The 21,722-nt window shown below is 54.7% G+C and overlaps 1 protein-coding gene across 2 annotated transcripts in view; it reads left to right on the top strand.

Moving 5' to 3' along the window:
- SMG6 (SMG6 nonsense mediated mRNA decay factor) overlaps positions 1-21,722 on the top strand; it is a 105,744-nt gene that overhangs the window by 70,681 nt on the left and 13,341 nt on the right. The window contains exons 14-15 of one of the 2 annotated variants that reach the window (XM_039563125.1): positions 17,357-17,533; positions 20,493-20,639. In XM_039563125.1, the coding sequence (XP_039419059.1) occupies positions 17,357-17,533; positions 20,493-20,639 (324 nt within the window). Of the gene's footprint in view, positions 1-17,356; positions 17,534-20,489; positions 20,640-21,722 lie in introns of both variants that reach the window. The other variant, XM_039563123.1, reaches the window with a different exon arrangement.

Raw genomic sequence — 21,722 nt, 5'->3', positions numbered from 1 at the left:
ATTTATGTCTATCCAGAAAAAGATGGAGTTTGCTACATCCTTCCAGAGCTGTGTCACTTCACCTGATACCTGTTCCAGGCGTGATTCCTATGGAAAAGTGGCCCTGGAGCAGCGCCCCAGGGTGTGTCAGGGACGTGCCTGTTGCTGTGCATTTCTGGAGCTGATACAGTGACCTCCCAGCTGTCGGTGACGTGCCACATGTCTGGTGCTGAGGTCACTTCTGAAGATCATTTTTGCACTCTTTAAGTCACCCAGATGCTTCTCGAACTTGCACCCATTGCCAGTTTTTATTATTAGCTCCCTCTAGTACCAGTAACTTTTTTTAGTTCTAATGAGCAAAGATTTAATCAGCAGTGATCTGAGCTTTGCAGAAGCCTCGTGGATGAAACGCTCTCCTCAGTCCAGGCCGTGGGAGCTGCATTTGCTCAGCACTTGCCTGTTTTCACACTCAAAACTGCAACTTCCATTTAGACATGAGCATCCTCACCAATTTCCCTGTGACTTGAGTTAGTGACTGTCCTGATGTGGGAAAGGAGAGATCCTCCAGGTATCCGCATTTGGGAAGTGTGGAATACCTGCTAAACATGCCTTTCTTCTGGGAATCTCTGGGAGCATCTCCAGTGCTGAACCTGTGGAGGTAGCAGAGCCCTCACCACGGCCACCCTTCGCTGCACAACATCCTCCCCTCTCCAGGATAAAATCCACCACTTTGGAGAATGGTTTATTTAAATGAGTTTATTTTTATGCGGTTTTCTGGTCTAAAATGAAACATCTTGGCATGGTGAAGTGTGAGGACAGGAGAGAATTTGCTGGAAATTCTGAGAGACTTAGCATGCATGTGCTAATGGGATATAATTTCCACTCTGCCGTGTCTCTCCTCATACAGACTGAAGGGCATGGGCTGTTCCTCCTCGTGATAAAATCCTGGAAGCCTGGTTTACATGGCTTCAGGGCAGCCTGGTGAAGGAGAGGAAGCCTGGCAGCCTGTTAACCCTCAGAGATGCCCCATCCTGTCTTGGGCAGTGCCACCCCTTCCTGCAGGCACCGCGCTCCTCCTGGAGCTTGTGGATCTCCCGTTCCCTTGGGCAGGATTCCCGACTTTCAGCTCTTCCCAGATTTCACCTCGGTTTCCCCCTTTTTAATAGGAATGTTTGGCCTCTTGCACTCGGGCTCGGGGAGGAGCAGCTTGTTTCTGTAGCTGGCCTGATGCCAGATGTCATCACTTCAGGCAGTGCCACGCTGCACATCTTCAGCAGTTTGAAATGGAGAGACAGAGAGAGAGACAGATAAGATCAGCAGCTTTAGGTGATGGCATTGTTTCAAATAAACCATGCATGACCCAAAGCTTCCACTTCAAATGGGGAATGAAATTGCTTCATCCTTTGACAGCTTGCTCCATGAAAGAAATTTATCTTCACTTAATTGCTTTAGATCCCAAGAGGCTGTGTACAGTAATTTCTAGGAGATAATTATATCAAATTAAAAAAAATATGTGACTATCTGACTGCTGAGCATGAATGCAGTGGCCAGAGAGCAGGGAGAAAAGAGGCACCACAGCTGAGCTGTGCTCACAGGATACTGTTCCCTCTCCTCATGGGCACTTGGAGAGCACAGGGGAGTCTGCCTGCAAGGGATTGGGTGCTTTGTGCCGAGCAGGGAGCTTGGAGCTGGGAATTCTGTTCTCCCAGAGCACCTTCAGGAGCAGGGAAGCCTTTGCTTCCCTGCTGGGACATGGCAGGGATGCCTTTCGCCCATCCCTGTCCCTCGTGGACAGAACACCTCTCTGGGAGAGCTTGGCAGTGCCTCCATCCGGTTCATTCTCCGTGTGGATGTACAGTAGAGCTGAGGAACAAGAAAGCTTGTTGATTTAAAAACATGTATATTTAGAAGCAGAGTGTAAACTTCCTGCCCAGGCTGGGATTGGATTCTTGACTATGTTTGAGTTTCCAGTTTTCATTTCCTTTGCCCTCATACTTAACATTGTGTATCTCCCAGAGTGTGCCCCAGACTAATCTCTCTCTAACCCTCTCTTGCCCCACATTTTTCTGCCATTATTTGCACATCAGTTCCAACTCTTCCAGGAAGCAGCATATCTCCTGATTGTCACTCCATGCCACGGCTTAGCCTGGGCTCCTGCAGGTCTCCTGTGTCCCTCTGGAAGTGACCTCAGACCCCAGCCAGCAGCAGATCCAAGCTGGGGACTGCAGCGGGGACAGAACTGCTGGCAGTTGCCATCCCTCAGAGAAAGATGGACTCTTGGCACGGGCTTGAAATCCTGAAGGGACATTCATTCCTCTTGTTAGCTCATGGGAAACAATCACTGACCAGTCCCAGCAGGGGTAAATCCATCCTCTAAGTCTTCTCTTTCTCTCCTTCACATCAGACTTCACGCCCTCCCCGACTGCTCCTTGTGACAGCTCCTGCCCTGTCATTGCCTCTACAGCCCATCTCCTGGGGACAAAGAGAAAGTTGTTCCCCCCAGGGCTGTGACAATTTCTGTGTGTGATCCTGCGTGGGCTTTGAAAGGGTTGACAACAATCCTGAGCCAGAACTGAGCTCCTCCCCAGCCCTGTGATGTGCAGGCTGGTTTTTGAAGTGTGGTGCTGCTTCAGCTGTTCCCAGGAAGTCTGCAGGGGAACCGTGTTTGTACTAACGAGGTAAAGTCCCCGTGTGTTTCTGGAGGGGATCTGCTCAATGGGCTCTTTGATGTCATCTCAGTTTTTGGACTTACATCAAGTAAATCTATAAAAGAAAAGAAATGTTTTGGCTTAGCCCAGAACATTTGCACCTGAGCAAGATGACCTGTGGCTGTGCTGGTGTCTAAGGGAGAAATCCATGGCCACCAGTAGAGCTGTGGCCTGGAGCAGGGAGATGGAGGCTTCTGCTCCCAAAAGCTGCCTGGGTTGTCTCAAGTGGTGGGAGAGTAGTCACATTTCAAATGTCTCCTTAAGGCAGCCAAGGACATAGCGCTGTCCCCCTGTGCTGATCAAGGTGCTGCTGATGGTCAATTTTATACCACCCTGGGTGCAGACAAAACTGGGTAGTTCAGGCCATTTGTGCCACACTGAACAGCATCTTCCATCTCCCTGAGGCTCAGAGCCTGAGAAGTGTTATGTTGGGATGACTGTCCCTGAATGTCCTCACATTTCATGTTTTGTTTCCTAGTTCAGACCTCACAGTGCTGCCACGGGGCTTACACTGAACCACGGGAGTGTTTAATTGCAGGGAGCTTGGAACCAGATGACCTTTAAGGTCCCTTCCAACCCAAACCATTCTGAGATTCTTGGTCCTGCCTGCCCAAGCCCAGCTCCCTGACAGGTCACACATCCTGATCTTCAACTGTAGCTTGTCATTAGCTTTTTTTTTGTATGAGATATCCTGACAAAACTTGGCACAGACAATGGTCAGCAGCTCCCACTGCTCTCCCTGACAGCCTCTGCAGCCCAAATAGCCTTGTCCCTTTGTGTCCTCCTTCTGGGAATGATCCTGGGAGACTCCTTTCCTCCCATAAAACAGCATGGGGTAGTTGGGGGACAGGCAAGGGGACTGCCAGGGATGGCAGAAACTGGCAGAAGAGCATTTAAGAAATGGAGGATGCGAGGAGCTCATGTGGCTGGAAGCTGCTGCTCACAGCACAAGTCGGCAGCATTCTTGTTTCAGAGGCCACGAGTGAATGAGTTAATGATGATCCCAGATGGCTTCAGACTTTGCCTCTTGCCACCCCTTCCTGTTCCCCCAGGATCTCAGATGGTGGCGGGAGATGAAGTAAAATTCTAGAGTTTATTGTAAAGTTCATCCCTCTCCCTAAATCGTGCTGGAACTTGTGTGTGCTGTGTTGGCAGCTTCAAGGGGATGCTACCTGGTAATTAATTAGTTGTCAAGAGACAGCCCAGAGCTTCCAAGTCTTTATATTCTTGCTAATAGAAATTGCTCTGATTACATTTTCCCCCTTGGCTGGAGGGATGAGGAGAGGGAGTGATGGTCCACGGGCAGCTGGAGCACGCCTGCCTGGCCTTTGTTGGGACTCCTCTGAGCATGCTAGCACATGCTGCCATGAGCACAAACCCTGAGGGAGCCCACTCCTGAGCCAAGGCTTTGCCAGCCTGCTCTGCTCACGTTTCTCATCACACACTTCCCCTGCCTTTGCAGGTGAGCCCTGCCACGATTTCCCTTCAGCTGCTCCTCGGGGTCTTCCCTTGGCATCACCATTCCCTTCCCCTGCCCAGACAGAGGTGCTTTACATGTGCTTTTAGAGCCTTTTTTCTGGGCTAAGCTTAGAGAAACATGTCTATAGAGGTTCCTGGTGTTTTCCCTCAGCTTCACTTCTGTTGCCTTTTCATTTTTATCTCCATGTTTCTGAGGTTAGTTTTCAGCAGATTTAGGGTTTTACCTGCAGAGTGCGGTCAGGGAGCAAGAGGTGCCTGGATTTTGGGCTCAGCCAAGCAAGGCACTGGTCCTAAGCTGAGTTACATTACCCAGTGGTTTATTAAAGAACCATTTCCATTTCTGTGCACTAGTTTATGCTTTTCCCATCCTTTTTTTCAGAGATTGTCTGCTAACAGCTGACAGTTCCCCCTCTCCTCTCCTCTTCTCTGGCCAGTGTCTGTGTGTCCCCCAGCAGCCTGGTTGTGTCTGACACCTTGAGCAGCCTCAAAATTAGCATGTTAGGAGCTGAACTCCCATCATCCATCCCTACACTTCTCTGGTCAGCACCACCACCTTGGAGGGAGCAATGCATGACACCCCAACTCTGTTTTAGTGACATGCCTAAAACCAAACATTCCCGTGGCTCCAGGCAGCAGCTGCCTGGGCAGGAGCTTGTTGGGCTTGGCACTCCGGAGAGAAGCAGCCCAGCCCTTCTGGCAAGTGAAGAGCCCAGCCCAGGGATGCTGCAGCTCCTTGGAGCCCATCTGTCCTGGCTGATCCCAGGAAGCATCCCGGCCAGCATCCCTCTGGATGCAGCGTGGCTCTGCCGGATGCTCTCACGCCTGCCGGGGCCGTGCCTTCCCTTCCCACCCCCGGGGAGCCCCGGGAGCCGGGCTCCGACCCACCTGACACGGCCGCCTTTGCAGACATGTGGTGCCTTCTCTTTGTGTTTGGTTTAGTGTGGGAGGGCTCCACGCTGAACTCCTGGAGCTTCTAAGCTATTGTTAGTGCCGACCCGGCCTCGCAGCAGCCGTGGCAATTTTACAGACATGGCCCCATCCCTAACAAAGGCAATTAGGATGCTATTCTGTTGGAGCTTTGGGGATGAGAGATTTCTAGTGTCTGGAAGGAGCAGTCTGGAAAGGGCATAATCTAATGCAGAAGATGAAGACAAAGGCATTTTGGAGGCAGGATGTGGGGAAAACGGGGGCATGAGATGCTCAGAGGGCAGAGCTGCTGCAGGGTTGAGGGTGCAGGAGCCCAGCAGCTCGGGGTGCAAGGGTGGAGTGAGCAGGAGAGCAGCAGAGATGCTGCTCTGGGCAGGTACAAGGAGGTTGTTTCTGCTGGGGTGGGGTGAAGGGGGAAGGGCTGGGGGAAAAGGCAAGAATTGGGGGCAGGGGAAGAGTTGGGTGCTCTGTCCTTGGGCAGGAAATGGTGGTTCTGGTGAGAAAAGTGTGAGGTGGAAAAAGCCCCAAGGTGTCACAACCACTAAAGTGTGACCCTGCAGAGTAGTGAGCAAAGGAGATGGAGGTGACAGTTGGGACAGGAGTGTCACAGGGCTGTCAAGTGATCTTGGAGGTGGCACAGGAGGGCTCTGGGAGCAGGAGAGGGTCACAAGGGCCACCAGCACCATGTGGTTTGGGGTGCTTCACCCCGGGCGAGTCAGGAGGCCGTTCCCAGTCACAGGGCTCGAGTTGCATTTCTTGCTGCTGGCTCCTTCATCGCTTGGCTTTTCCAGCATCTGATCTGAGTGTTTGTTTGCTTCCAGTGATTTCAGTTGTTTTCTATTTTAGCTCCTGACCCCGAGTGCCTGGGCTGGGGCAGGCAGGCACCGTTTGAAAGCCGCCACTTGGCGGCAATAACTGTTCGAGCCGCGGAGCAGCACCCATCTAACCCCTCTTTTCACACACTCGGAGCTTCCCAAACATTAACCTTTGGATTAAAATTTTCCATGCTTGGTCTCTCCCCAGATGTGATGTCTGAGCTTTGGTTTGGGTTCATGTTTTTCATGTTTGCTGGATTCGTATTATGGGAGAATGAAAGAAATACTTTTCCCATTTACAAAAAAAAAAAAAAAAAATTATAGTCTTCATTTATTTGGGGTTTTTTTTTTTTTCATTCGGGGATTCACCAAAAATGGTTGAAGTTTGAAGCTGAAGATAATTAGCTTGGCTGCAGCAGGCTGTTGTCACAGCACTCGGGGAAGTGCCACAGCTCCAGGTGTGTGACACCGTGGGTGCCACCAGCACAGCCTGCACAGCCCACTCCAGGTACGTGCAGGCACTGCCAGCAGAGCCAGGAGAGCCTTGCTGTGAGTCAGCCTGAGTAACTCCAGATCTGGCAGAGGGCGTCTGGCTTTTTGTTTTTAAGAAAAGAGGGAAAAAAAAAGTTGTTTTTCAGGCTCCACATGCAGGCTCCCGATGCGCCGGGGCCGCGCAGGCTCCCGGGCCGGGGTGAGTCAGGCGCAGGGCTCGTCACCGCTCTGTTCCCAATCCCTGCTCCCGGTGCAGGTCATGGCATCGCCGGGAGATGACGTGCTGGGGACACGGCCGTGCGCTCGCCCCAGGGTGGGAGCGCTGTGGCTCAGATCCTGCCCCAAGGCCCCCGTGCAGCGTGGCTCTCACTGCCCTCCTTCCCAGCACGAGCTGCCTCGCTTCATCCGATGTCAGCCACTGGCTGCACCTTTCCTCGTCCCGGAGCCAAACACTCAGATCCCATTCTTGACACCTTCTTGTCCACCTTGGACAATGCTCTGCATTTCCCTACATTGATTTTTTATTTTTTTACTTTCTGCTGGCTGCTGCACCCCTCCTTTGTGCTCCAAGTCTGCGCGCTGCTCATCGGGTGGGGACCTGTGCTGCTCACACCAGCGCTTGTAATGTCTGGCCTGCAGCTCTGCCAGAGGCCAGAATTGGCTCTCGGTGCACGGCTGGATCGCGAGGACAGCGTTAGATGGAGGGTGGAGTGAGTGAATACCCCTCTCTTCCTACTGTGCTTTCAGGAAATGTCTCTAATGCAGCTGTAAGTGTGAATGAAGTCAAAAGGATGGATCGGTGCCCCTGCTCCAGCCCACCCCACTTGTCGGGGCCCATCCAGAGTCCCCACCCTATTGTTCTGCTTCAGTTCCTCCGTTTCGGGGCAGGGGCCCTGCTCTGCACTCAGCATCCCACTCCCGAGAGGAGGAGCTCTCCCGAAAACAAAGACACAGCGAATAGTTTTCCTTTCCCCACCAAGCCAACGTTCCAATTCCTCCTTCCCTTCCCTTCCCTAGGTGTGTTTGCAGCTCTTGGCCCAGCTGGAAGCAAGCAACTGCAAGGCTCAGGCCATTAATCATTTGCCAGAAGAGCTGAGTATTGGGTATAAGTAGCAGAGCTGTGCTTGCTGCTTCCTTAAAGCAGAGCAGGATCCACATGGGCTGGAGCTCAGGGCCAGTGCCGAACGTTACCTCTCTCTGGTAGGCTAATGGAGCATGTCCTGCTTGGAGCAGCCCCTCCTGGAAGAGGACATCGGCTCTCAGGCACAAGAACGTCATCGGGAGTCCCCTAAGTGGCAGCATTTCACTGTAAAGCAAAATAGAGTGTTTGTCCCTCCCTGAAGTGGCTGCTGGAAATGGTGTGAGCCGCTTCCCGCCCTGCCCCGAGCCGGGAGCACGCTGCCAGCGCGGTTCTTGTGGCGGGGCGGGGGGGAAATGCCAGTATTGGTAACATCTCTGGGGCTGTGGTGTCGCAGCCAGCCAAGCTGTGGTGGTATTTTTCTGGTGTTATTCCATTGCCTGCTGTATCCCCACCCTCTGTTTTCAAGGGAATTCAGTGCTGGCCCCGGTGGAGCAGCCAGCAGTCGGAGGAGCTCCTCCCTGCACGCGGCAGCCCCGCAAGCTGCTCTTCCACGAGGGCTTTGTTAATTCAAAGCAAAGCTGCTTCTCTTTCCACTCCCAAAGCCGAGCAGAGCTGGAGTGCCCTGAGCTTCCCAGCAGCATCCAGGGCTGGGGAGGCATGCGAGCAGCACCGGGGCAGCTCGGCACTGACGTTGCTCCATCTGGCTTCTGGTTTGTGGAGCAGAGGTTTCTCATCCCATGGCTCTGACTCAGGTATCTGTTTCCTCTGATGTGGGCAGCCATCACTGGAGCTTTTGCCCTGGGCAAAAAAGCCGTTGTTTTGTGTCCCCCAAGGTGTGGTGGGAGCTGCGAGAGAGCTCCCCAAGTGCTGCCACGGCTGGACGGTGCTGTGGATCCCTGGAATGGGAAAAGCAGTGTTGCAGGAGCAGCATCTCCCGTGTTCTAAAGTTCCCCTGAAACTGGTGGGATGAGCATCCAGTTTGTGCCCTAGACTAAAAGGTCTGAAGGAAATGAAACACACACACACAACTTGACTCAAACCGATGCGTGCTTTAACTCAGATTTTGGGCTGCTGCTCTCCATAAGTCACCCATCCAGCTGGGTGTCAGCTCAGACACCCTCAGCTCTGTGCTCCCCATCCAGCTCCATGTAACAGCAACACCAAATTCCTTTGGCATAGGATGCTTAGGAGGGATATTTTATGGTATTTATTTGGCTGCATTTTCCTGGCCTAACGACCTTGCCTGCTTTTGATACTGTTGTGCCACTGGCACTAACCACTCTGACCAGTTTACCTAGAGCAGGATCCCAGTTCAGCAGGTTGGGATTATCACCCGCTGAGAATCGCTGGTGTTTGAGGAAGTGAAAACCCCTGTGGGGAGGCTGCGAGCAGTGGCCAGGTGGGAGCTGTGCTGCTTTAGGAGGTTTTAGTGGTTCTCATTAAAACAGTCTCCTGTAGACTCAGTTTCCTAAAAGAAGAGGAGAAAATTCCAAATGCTTTCATCCCAGTTCAAGTATCCACCAGGGCAGGGAACTGTGGAAGTTACGGTGGGATCTCAGATGACATTCTCTGGAAAGAAAACTTAATAGAGTGCAAGTATGAAATGCTCAGCCCAGAGCAGCTGTGCCCTCTACAAGGGCTTGGCCAGTGCCTGCACCTCTCCCTCACCTTTGCCAGGGAGGAATCAGACAGGGGGAATCAGGGGTCTGCTGGAGGAGCCCCTCCACTTTGGAAGCCTTTGGCACCTCCGTGAGATATTTAAATGACAGACAGACATATAGGGATCTGTAAATACTCATTTGGTGCCAACTAAACCACAAAGAAGATACAGCATTTGTGGTCCAAGGAAGTTTAAATATTTGTGGTCAAGCTTAAAATTCGACATAAAACTCTCATCTGCGATGGAAGGCGGCCAGGAACTGCATGGAGAACGTATAAGCTGTGTAAACTCACAGAAATGGCTTCCCAGCCAGCTCTGCCAGGACCAGGCAGAATATTCCAGCTCTTGCCTCTCCTCTCCCTCCCGCTGCTGAGGTCAGGAGTCAGGTTTGTGAGAGACGGTGGGCCCATGAACACCTCGGGGGGTGGAAGTCCACTGTGCCACAGTTTCCTCTCTGCCTGAAGCAGAGGTGACACTGGAAAGGCAAGAGGTGGATGGTGCAGGCAGGGCAGGTAGGGGCTGTCAGGGTGAGCTCTGGTTTGCACCTTTTCTTTGGTATTTTTATATTGTAGATTGCCATCCCTCCTCCCCCGTTCCTGTGGTGTCAGGCTTTTCCTTCCACCACCCAACTTCCCACTGTCTGAGCACTCGGTGATACTGGCACCTTGTCCCGTGGGGCAGGAATCTCTGAGTTACTCCGTGGGTCAAATCATGGGGCAGTTTCCCCTTGTCTCCATGAGGAAGTTCCTGGGAAAGAGTTATCTGCTGGTCAATCTTCAGGGTTTCCTCCTTGTGAGCCCCCCAGCAGGGCCAGCTCCCTCCTGCCACCGCTGCAGAGACACATTCTGGAACAGGGAGGGTGCCAGAAAACCATAGCACTGTCCCCACAGCATGGGCAGCCTGGACTGGGCTCCTGCCCTTTTTTTTGTTCTCCACATATCCTGCAGAAAGGGCTCTCGCTGTCGCAAGAGCGCCCTGAGATTTGCAATCGAGATGTTGGATTGAACATTCATCAGCCGCATTTCCCAGATTCCAGGAGAGACAGATCCCAGTCCTGGCACAGGAACACAGTCTCTGGTCACCAGCGTGGCCCCATGAGCAGATGTACCCGAAAAACACCCGGGGTGGAGAGGTGTGGGGGTGGCCCTGCCTTGTCCCCAACACCAGGATCCTCTGGAGGGGTGGCCTCAGAGGAAGGGCAGCGTGTGGCTGCTGAGAGCAGAGCGGTCGCCTTTCCCTTACTAAGCAATCCTCCCTTCCTCCACCGAAGAGCCTGCTAACCACTTTCTTATCTGTCTGAACTCTGCAAAACAATCTCTGGCAAGGCAGGCATCCTCCGAAATGGCAGAGGAAATAAATTCTCCCAGTCCCCGAAAAGGAAAAGGCTGGAGGCTCCTGCGGCAGGGAGAGCAGCTCATGCCCTGTGAAAGCTGTCAGTGGTGCCATGTTGGCTTTGCTGAGGATAAGGAGCTTGCCTTCCTCTTTCCCCAGCCTGGGACCGTGGGCTCGGAGCAGGATTTCAGGGATTTGTCTTCCCCAGCTCGTGTTCCGGCAGGATTTGCAAGGGAGGAGCAGAGCGGGCTCCTTCGCGCTTGGTTTTACTCTGTGGCCTGACTTTTTCTCTTTCTTTCCTTGGGAAGTTTGGGGATGTGCTGGGAGGTGGGATGGGAGAGAGCAGGGCACTGAGGTGGCTGTAACAGGGAGTCCCTGTGTGCGACTCACTGTTTCTTTAGGAGTCATCTGCCTCTTTCACAGCTGTGACTTTTCAGCCCCTTGTTCACATGACAGACAATTAAAATGTGTGGTCCTGTGCTCAAGGCTTCACCTTGAAGAGCAGAAATACCCTGGATATGTCACTGCTGTGGGGATCAGCACATGTGGCCATGGTGGGTGGAAGCAAATGCTTTCTCCAGTGAAAATTCCTGCAGAAATTCCTGCAGTGTCTCACTGGAGGCACCATTTTACGCTGTGGAGGAGCCCATGGCCCTTGCTGAGCTACTGGCAGCAGTGCCTGAGAACATGAGGAGAATCAGACACTCACAAACCAGATGAACCATCCCCATTACTCACTGGAAACTTCCTGTATCCCATCATCTTCTCTGGGACTGCTCTAGTGGGGGTAAAATTAAACAAGCTGAAGAGCCACCTCCTGCCTACGAGGTGTCGGATGCAGCCTGGAGCCAACTGCTCTGTGCTGCAAAATGCTGCTGCTCCCTGGATCTGACAGTGAGGTTCTTTAGCACATGTAACAGGTGAATAAGACATTAGGGCAAGTCTTTCCAAGCATCAGCGAAAGCCAAAAGTTGGTTTGGAATCCATCAGGAACTTTCCTCTCCAGGCTGTGTAGCTCCAGGGAAGCAGTTAGTCCCAGGCTGGGCTGTGTCAGCCCTCCAGACCATCCTGGGCACAGGAATTTTAGGTGGATCTGGAGGATGGTTTTCCATCCGGAGCATCTGCTTTGGCTTTGGTGTTGATTCTTCCACAAAAGTAACTAAAGGTTCCTGCAGGACCTTCAGAGGTATTTTGGCTCCAAGCCCCAGAGCTGCTCACAGCTTCCCCCTGTGTCACTGGGTCTCACCCTGATGTCCTACAGCTGCCAGCAGTGACAGGTACCAGAACCTTGGCAGGAATCTGTGCAGACTACTCAGGGCTTCCTCTGGTCTCTGACCCCAAAAATTGGGTGACTCAGCTCAGATCCGTCACTTTGCACCTTTATGTCACCCATGTGTATTCTCTGCATCACTGCACTGGATGAGGCAAGCCCAGCAAAGCCTGGTGATGGTGGGCAGCTGGCTCCCTTTCTGTGCTGCTTTCCAGCTTTAAAGGCCAGTCCTGGCTGAGCTGTGTGGCCTTTAAAGCTGGAAAGACGGAGGTGTTTGCCAGGCCAAAGCACATCTGCTGTGATGACTCGTCTGAGACTGTGTGCCCCAGTGCAGAGGCTGGAGCTGTGCCTGTGTGAGGCTCAGGATGCTGGGAGAGAGTTTAGGATAAGACAATGACCACACTTTCTCTTTGGAGAGTGGTTCTCCAGCAGTGGTCACAGGGAAGAGCAACTGGAATGGTTCTTCTGGACTTCTCTGTCTTCCTTGGGTGTTTTCTCATGCTCCTCTCTGTGATGGAGCATCTGGCATGGATGTGGCGGATCCTTTCCTCAGATGTGCTCTCTGGTTGGTGCACAGGATGCAGCAGTGAGATCCACGCAAGCCAGAGGTGCCTTGGTTTGGTCCCTGCAGCAGCCACAGTTGCTCACTCGGGTCACACACAGCATTGCAGGCACGTGGGAACCACGTCCACCGAGCCTGCTTGTGGGATTAGTCGAAATTAAAAGTTTCTTGGAGAGACCTGTGGCTGCAGGCAGCTCTCAGCTGCTGAAACCAGGGTTACATCCAGCTGTGAGTGCCTCTGCCCAGCTGGCAAGATCACCTTTGTCCTCCCTACCCAGGTGGCCAAACCCCTCCAAAGCTTTATTTGGGGCTGGGCAGAGCAAGGGGCTCCTTGGGTGGGGAACGAGCCCAGAGGAGTTGGGCTGTGATGAGTCCAGGGTTAAACCCAGCCCAGCTTCTGTGCGAGCCTGTGAGATTAAAACCCAGAAGGGACGAGACCAAACGAGGCGTTTTCCTCGGTGCTCCTCCTCCAAGCTGGCTCCCCAGGGATGGGAGGAGGCGGCCGAGGGCACAGGGAGGCATTGAGCCATGGCCTGCCTGCATGTTTTAGCAGGGTCAGTGCAAACGTTTCAGCTGGGCAGCGCAGTCGCTGCGTGGTTTAGATTGTTTGGGGCTCACTTGGTTTCAGCATCGTTCAGCTACTTCAGCTAAGACATGTTTAAAATGATGTGGCAAAAACAGTGTTATCCCGTGCTGGATAGTGCTGGAGCTTGGCTCTGAATCCTGGTCCTATCCCGTTCCCATCTCCGAATCTGGGATGGGATCTCTCCATGCTATGACTCAAACTTCTCATGTCCTTTTCCCCTTCTGAATCCAGCTGTCAGGATGTGCTGGTGTCTCCCCCTCGCACACAGGAATGCAGAGCCGGCAATGGCAGCCTGTCCTCCGAGCAATCCCTTCTCCAGAGCCGCTGCCTCCTGTTTCCTTGTGGAGTCTCAGGTTTTGCCGACGGAGAAGCCGCCAGGATCCCTCCACACACCTCCAGCAGCAGCGTGGCATTGCCAGAAGCTGCCGTGGGTGTGTGGCAGCCCCCTCCAGACCATATTCCCCCCCCGGGATGTGGCAGGTCCCCGCGGCTGAGCAGGGCTCCCCTGGCCAGCTGGCTGCGCTGCCGGAGGCTCTTTGGACTAGCTGAAGGAATCTGCATTCCTGCCTCCCAGTTGTTTGCTCTTTAGGACGCTGCGTAAAATTAACAAGTTGTAAAAGTTGATTGAAGGCGGCGGAGGGTGTGACAGCGATTTTCGGAGCTGCAGGAGAGCCGCCTGCGAGCAGCGGGGCCGGCCCGGGGGCAGAGGCGCGGCCCCCCCGGCTCCGGGCGCTCCTCTGACCCAAAGCGAGAGCGGGGCTGGTTTCTGGTGGTGTCACCCCACCAGCACCAGGTGCAGGTGTCCCCTCGGGCACAGCGCTCTCAGCTCTCGGAGCGAGGCCCTTCCCTCCCCTTAAATCTCCTGGAGGACACGTGGTGATGTGGTGTGGGAGTCCTCTGCCCTCCACAGCGCTCAGGAAAACTTTTCCATTCTGCCTGTTTTATCAGTGGGGGAAGTACAGCCCCGTAGAGGGAGTCAGCTTCATTAGATCTGGGAACCCCTGGTTAGAGTGGGGAACCCCGCTCACGGCTGGCAGGAGGTGACACTCGTGAGGTCGTGGTGGCACTGGCACTGCAGAGTGGCTTTGAAAACACAACAGCTGGTACAGTTAATGTGCAGCCCAGTGGGTCTCTACAGGCAGTTAGCGCGTGTTAATGTGTGTCCCGCTGTGTCTTACTCAATGATCAGTATGTTAATGTGTGACCCATGAATTAGCAGTTGGCTAATGAGCCTCGGCAGCGTGGCCAAGCAGCCGCCAGCCCCCAGTGGGTGGCTGGTGCTGGAGCTGGTGGTGAGCCTGTCTGATGGAGCAGGAGATTGGAAACGTCTCCCCTCCACTCCCGATGGATCAGGCTGGCAGTCGGGGCTGCTGCAGCTGAAGCCAGCTCGGTCCCACGCCTGGTCCCCAGCCACGTGTCCCCGAGAGGCACCGCGGTGGCGAGGGGCTCGGCGGTGGCGCTGGGGAACTGAGCCCGGGTCACGGACTGGGGCACCAGACCACTTCAGCAATTCTCGGTTTCAGTTTTCCTTTGAGAGCGGCTGTGTTCGTGTCAGGCCCATTTTCATACCCAGCAGTGACTCGGAGCCAGGCTTTCAGTTCCTGCTGTCGCGCTGCACGGTCAGAGGGGGAAGGGCTCTATCCCCCGCTGGGGCCGGGGTGTCTGCTGCCACATCATCGGTACATCACCACCGTGTCATTTCATACTCCCATTCCTTCGGGAAGGTCAGGCACAGCTCCTGGTGTCCTCACCATGCTCCGCTGGCATCACCATGAGTGCCTCCACGGCCATCCCGCTTATCCTGGCGCTGCCACTCGCGTTTCCACTCCGAAACAGGAAGTTTCTGACCAAAGAGGGTTGCTTGGTGGCACGCAAGGTCCCTCTCCACCGCTCGAGAGAGACCTGGGTGCCAGTCACGGGTCACTTCTTTCCCAGCCTGGCTGCCGGCAGCCTGGGGCTCTGCCGTGTCCTCCCCGAGCAGGGCTGCACGTGACGGGGATGTGCGGAGCATTTGCTCCTTCCCTGTTTTTCATTCATGTGGGCTGGAAAAATGTGTTCATGAGACGAGTTGCTGTGGCATTATGTCATGGGCCTTTGGTTGGGCTCTTTTCTCCCCAGCAGATGAGCTGGATTTAAGCATATGCTGTGCTGGCTTGGCAGGAAATCTGGTGTTTCCTACTGGTTTCTTCTTCAGGGGAGGAAGGAGTGATCCCACCTGCCCTTGTCCCCAGCCCCAGCCAAGGGTGAAGGGAGCTCTTCTGCATTTTGCCCAATCATTCCTGATCCAAGAGGCTCAGATTTAAGCCTTCGTGGAGCAATGGCTGCACTGCAGCTGTGTCAGCACCCAGCCCCTCCTGAAAACCTCATGGATGTGGCTTTTATTTCTAGAGGCGTCTTGAGAAATCCCTCAGGAATGGTGTCAGGATGAGGCACCCATCTCTCCCCCACCTATACAGCCAGTTCCTGTGTCCCCTTCCCTGCTGCTGCTGCTGTTGGCCACATCCTGGCATCCCCTGGCACGTGGCTGGTGGTGGTGGGCACTTTGTTTGAGCACAAGAGAACTGCAGATACCCAGACTGGAAAAACCCTGGGCAGAAGTTACCCTGTGTGAGTCAGACTGGGTCTCCATGGCATTAGCCTGTGGAGCTGGGGGTGAAGCCAGTGGTGAGGTTTCCACCACTTCCCTCAGCTGCAGCCCAGAGCTCTCAGGAACTCACAGGAGGGATGTTTCCCATGACAGCCATTCCCACTTTGCTCGTGTTCTCTTTCCTTTGGACTTTCCTCTGCACACAGTCGTTCCTAAAGGAGAGCCAGGAGGATGGGAATGTTCCTGTGGTGACACTTGGAGGGATTGCTCCTGGCTGGGTGTCACAAGCAGCAAAGGGCTGTCCTGGGAAAGAGGGTCCCCAGCAGCTCCTGGAACTGCTGAGCTGCTGTAACCTTGTCCTTTGCTCACCTCAGTCCCATTGGACACATTTTATAGGTGCAGAATCAGTGGTTATGAATCTTTTGCTCCTCAAAATACTAATTCTTGTGATCACCCTGCTCACACCACCTCCCTGCAGCAGCAACTGCCTCCACGGGGAGGACGGAGGAGGACAGGGCTTCTCCTCCCCCTCCACGCAGGTACAGGGAGACACAGGATTCCAGGGGGACACCTTCAAACGGAGGCAACCCCGGCTGTGGGTGCACGAGGGTGCTCCTCGTGCCGGCAGTAGCCAGGGTGGGAGGTTGGAGGTCAGAGGAGGGTCAGGTTTTTGACACGCACTGCAGCGACACGGTGGTTAAAATTAGCCCACAGAGAGGAAACTGGCAGTGCTGTGGAAGAGCAGAAGTTTCCTCTCACGGCAGCCTGGTGCAGCGGGGCTGGTGCCGCTGCCAGCCCTGGCTCACCGAGGCACGGCCCCACTGGGGACAAGCTGGTGTCCACCACACCGGGACCGGGCCTGCCATCACATGGTGTGTGTCCCTGGCTGTGGGGCACTGACCCTCTCTCCAGCTTCAGAATCCCGGTCCTGGGAGCCTGCAGAGACCCTTTTGGGATGGAGGTCTCTGAGACTGCTTTGGTCTACGTGCACAGCAAAGCAGGAGAAGCTCGGGCATCAGCACAGGTTTTGTGTCTGTAGTGTGTAGTGCTTTTAGTCTCGTTCGTTGACTTTCTGCCTATAAATCTGCAGGTCCCTGGGGGTGGCACCGGTCAGCAGGAGGCACCAGGGGAGAGCAGTGCAGGTGCAGAGCCCTGCTGCAAGGGGACCAGGGCTGAGCCAAGGCCAGGCGTGGCGGAGGTGCCGGCCGAGGCTGTGCCGCGCGGGACGGGGCTGTGGAGGCACCGGGCTCCCGCGCTCTGGAAACTCCATTTGAGAGCCTCATAAATTGGATAATTACCCAAGCTATTGAGTTTCCTTCAGGCCAGATCCGTCCCAGCCTCCCCAGTGGGGCTCCCCAGTTGGTCTGTGAGATGAGCCTGTGGGATGGGGTCAGGCTGGAGGTGAGGAGGGGCTCAGCTTTTCTCAAATGCCCCCACCCTCTCACTCTCACACCTGCATCCCTCCACAGCCTTTGGGGGGCAAATCCAGCAATGAAGCCAAAATGAAACAGAGGGCTAGGCCACATCACTGATCTCTCATGGTTCAGCAGGATTTTCCCCCATTTGATGGGGCTGGGCATGGGGCTGGCTGTGCCCTGGCAGTCCTGCAGCCCTGGGGTGCACACAGCAGGCAAGACAGGATCGGTGCTGAATGTCCTGACTTTGCCTGCTTCCTTTTCCCTGGGGACTACAAAGCAAGGCAAACCCCTTCCACCCGTGTTTAGAAGAGAGGCGTGCTGCACATCCCCGTGGTGCTGCCTGCATCCCACTGGGCCTTCTATCCCGAACATTTTTCCCTGGTCGTTACTCATCCGCTCCCCTTTGCACTGACTTTGTTTTCCTTTCCCTCTCCCCAACCCCCTCGTCCTCACCCCATAGGTTATTGCAGCCGACTGCAAGAGGGTCACAGTTCTGAAGTATTTCCTGGAAGCCCTTTGTGGACAAGAAGAGCCTTTGCTGGCATTCAAGGGTGGAAAATATGTGTCAGTGGCACCCGTCCCAGACGCCATGGGAAAGGAAATGGGAAGCCAAGAGGGAAAACAACTGGAAGATCAGGTACCGTGCGGGAAGAGCGCGCCTCGGTGAAGGAAGAATCACCCCTGTGGGGCCCAGCCTCTGCCTGCCCTGCAGCTCCCGCTATTTATAGCTGGCCTAGCTGCGTGTGCATTTTATGGGGGGAGGCGGGGGGGGCAAATGGTGCACAGCCCTTGTCTCCCGAGTGTGCTTCGCTCGTGCCCTTTGCTGCCAGCCCAGCCCGCCTGCCTCTATCTCGCGCGCCGCTATGAGTTCCAGATGCTGCTTTCTTCATACCCAGGGTGGGGGGAGCTTTAATAACGTGCAGCTCCGCGGCCCCGGGAGAGGAGGTGGGCGAGGGGGTGTCAGGGTTCAGCTTCAGGATCAAGTTTATAGCGGTGGAGCTCGTTGTGGCGGAGGCCTGAGCTCCAGCCTCCAGCACACGTACAGGAAGAGCTGACATTGGCGCCCCGTCCCTCCCCTGCCTCTCACATCCTGATGTGATTAAGGAATTCAACTCTTGTTTTTCTGCCCTTGCTTGTTCCTGTAGGCCTTGCTTCACTCCAGGCTCCGTGTGTGTGTTTAAGGGCCCTGCCAGCCGCTCTGCAGGTTGACTCCTTTCTTCTGTTTAATCTTGCAGTTGGAAAGGCCAGGGAAACAGGAGAGAGGAGCAGAGGCGTTGGGAACGGGAAGCTGGGTGGCCTGGTGCTGCCCAGGCTCGCTCTGGCTCCCCTTCCTGTGCTGGGGCTGAGCACTCAGAGCCAGAGGGGTATCACCCTTGTGCAGGGACAGCACCTTGTCTCTGTCCCATGGGAACTGAAAGTCAGAGAAGCCCAGAGCAGCACTGTACTCAGCACCCTCCATGTCCCAGCTGAGCAGAGGACAGCAAATCCCCAGGCAGCAGGAGTTGTCTCTGTAAAGTGGGGGACCTGGATCTTTGTCTGTGCTGGAGGTTTTCAAGCTGGCATGTGGGATATGGGGGGATGTTTAGGTTCTTCCCAGTGTCATGACGGGGATGATCCTGTTCTCCAGAAGGGTCCTTTTGTTGGGCCAGTCCCTCCAATTGCTGCTGTGATCAAGCACAGCAAAAGGATAGCTCCCTCCTGCCCTGTCCCTACAGCCTCTGCTCAGCTGTGGGAATCTCTCCATGAGCTCGTTGTGCAACCCAGGAGCTTCCCTCTTGGGCTCTGATCTCAAGAGAGCTTCCAGCTCGCCAGAGTGACCACCACCACTGTGGGCAAGCAGGTCCTGACCCACCACAGCAGATCTGCAGCAGACAGAGGCTTTTCTCAGAGGCCCTGGTGTGACACTCTCCCTCTGGCAGCATCCCCCCATCCCCTGTGGTCCAGGCAGAGGGAAGTGAGCCTGAGGGCTCCCATCTTCCTTGTTCCCATGGCTGAAAGGTCACAAGGAGAGAAGAGAAGGTGGTTCTGTGGCCAGGCGGGCGCGCGGTCTGGGTGAAATGATCGAGTGCACGACTGTGCAGTGCTGGGGTTGTTCTAAATTAAGACCACAAGTCCCTTCTGCTGACATGTGTTGTGGCAGCCTGCACAGGGCAGGGAGTGTAGCCCTGCTCTTACCCCTCTGTGCAGGATCTGTCTCCTGCAGCCCTCCAGGGGCTCAGAGCAGGTCTTTCTGGCCAGGTGCCATCTAGGAACTCTTCCCAGCCCCATCACAACCCTTGGATTTTGTGCAGAGAAGGGAGGATGGATAGTGGCATGGCTTGGGAAGGCCACCCACGATCACTGGGGAGCAGAGCAAGGTTTGCTGTATGAGATGAGGGGTCTGCAGGCAGCAGTGGAGAGCTGGGCTCCTGGGCAGCACATGTGGGACATGTGTTGAGGAGCAGGGACTTGTGGGCTCCCCTTTGGGTGTGGAGTGACTGGGGAGAGCAGCAAAGCTTGGGCAGAACTTGGCTGTGAGTGATGCCCAATTGGACACCAGCCACCACCTCCCACCCTCCTGTATCCCAGAGATTTGGGCACGTGGGGACAGGCCAGTGTAGCCTCCACCTAAGGGAGGAACAGCATGGCTCCTTCTGGGGTGTCCAGGCAGTGCAGGCGTACTGGGAAGGGTCTGCAGAACTGGTGGGGAACTCCAGGGAAGGGTCTCTAGGAGAGGAAGAAGATACAGTATGGTCCAGATTGTGCTCGTGTGGGCAGGAGGTTGGAGACTTCATCATTGATTGACTTCATCAAAGACAAGGTTCCTGGACAGCAGGAGCGTGGCAAAGGCTGACTAGAAGTAGGGTGGAAATGTTAACAGAGGAAGTCATTAACTGTTGAAATGTGCGACCTTGAGACACAGTGGATGCTCCGTCATGTGGAGCTTTAAAATCAAGATTTTGAGCATCTCCTTCTGAAACATCTGTTCCAGAGCAGCTGGAAGTTTTGGGGTGGGTGCAGGAATCTCTCTGGCCTACTCAAGAGATCAAAATGGAGAAGGGCACCTGAGTTCATGAGTCTGAGGTTCCTTGTCAGGATGAGCAGCCTTTGTGCCCTGTGGGATGAGGCGGCAGTGTTAGAGGAGCCTCATACAGCCCTGGTGCAGGGAGGTGGGAAGAAGCAGCCTGAACAGGGATGTGCAGCCTGAACAGCCAGGCAAAGCAGAGAGACAGGGAAATACCATGATTTCACAGAACTGGAGGCTATAAAACATCAGTGACTCACCCAAGGCTGTGGGAAGAGTTTTCCAAGGTGAGGAAGAGGGTGTGATTTTAGAACAGAGCATTAAGCTGGGCTGCCCCTGCCCTGCCTGGTCGCTGCCTTTCCTGCCCTGTTACCTCCTGTCTCACCTTGTCATTTCCTGAATGTTTACTATTAATTTGGCTTCTTTTGGATGTTTAGACATAGTCACCCGTCAGCAAGGGGTGATGGACTGTGCCTGACAGGGATTTATCTGCTGGAAAAGGGAGAGCAGAACGAGAACGATCCCTGCCGCCAGCATCCCTTACAATGATTGCCCTTGTGTTTTTCTCTCTTTCTGCATTTCCTGGAAGAAGGAGGATGATGTGAGGATTGAGGCCTTTGAAGATGACTCTGAGACTGAAGGCAGTGGAGGAGAGATGGACATCAAGGAGCTCAGAGCCAAAAAGCAAGCGCTGGCCAGGAAAGTCGCTGAGCAGCAGCGCCGTCAAGACAAGATTCAGGTAGGATGAGCTGATCCCACCTCACTGTGCCAGTGGTGCACAGCTGTTTTCCTATCATGCTTCAATGGCCTCTTGGGATGTCTGTCCCATAGCATCTTGACCTTCCTGGGTGTAATGCCACGTGCTGCCTCTGTGAAACCCAGCAGCAAGCTCAGCTTTGGCCCTTTGGAAGGTCCAAATCTGTTTTGCTGTCCCCCCCTGGGCAAGATCTGCCCTCCAAGGCCTTGAAATGAATGTTTTGGGGACCCTCTTGAAGCCAGACACAGCTTCCCTGTGGAGCTGCCAGCACACCCAGGAGTGGCAGGGCAGTGCTTTAGCTGTAGCGCTGTGTGTGCCAGGCAGTGAGCTGTGCCCCAGGGCAGCGGCTCCTGTGTGTGTGCCAGTGAGCTGTGCCCCCACCCAGGGCAGAGGCTCTGTGACAGCGAGATGTGGTGAGAAATCAGCCTTCCTGTGCAGCGGGGCACAGGCAGACAGGGAGAGGGTGGGACGTGAACGGCAGAGTTCACGCAGGAGCCAGCGGCGGAAAAATAGTCTGCGAAGGGCTGCTGCAGCCAGAACGTTGCCATCGTTATGGGGACAAACAGACGGGATGCAGGTGATCCTGGCCTGGCCCTGGCCTGATGTGAGCGTGTTTCCCAGTGGGAGCTGGTGAAGTAAACTGGTTGGACTGGGAGCAGACGCCTGGCGATGCACCCTGTTGCTTTAAGAGCAATCTCACATGCATGGATGGCTGTTGGCTGCCTCCTCACTCGCAACCCCTCTTCCTCCAGCCTCGCAGCCCAGATGAGGATTTCTCAGCAGAGGAAAAATTCTCCCTGGCTCCCCTCCCCCTCACCTCCGCCCTCTCTAATGCCCAGGGCCCTTCACTTCCATAATTCTTCATTTTCCAGCCTTGAACGTAAGCCAGACACATCTGTCTGGCCATATGCGTGAACTCTGCAGTGTGTGCCGAGGTGGTTGTAAAACAGGGCTGCTGAAGGCCCTACTGGGAGAGCCTGCACATGTGTACCCTCGGGCTACTGGCGCCGGGCCCAGAACCACTGCGCTTCGCTTTTCCAAACCCACCCCAACCTTTTCAGATTT

Source organism: Corvus cornix, chromosome 19 (genome assembly GCF_000738735.6).
Source record: "Corvus cornix cornix isolate S_Up_H32 chromosome 19, ASM73873v5, whole genome shotgun sequence".
In the NCBI taxonomy this organism is placed as follows: domain Eukaryota; kingdom Metazoa; phylum Chordata; class Aves; order Passeriformes; family Corvidae; genus Corvus; species Corvus cornix.
Note: the sequence above shows the minus strand (reverse complement) of the source record. Positions and strands in the feature narration are given on the sequence as shown.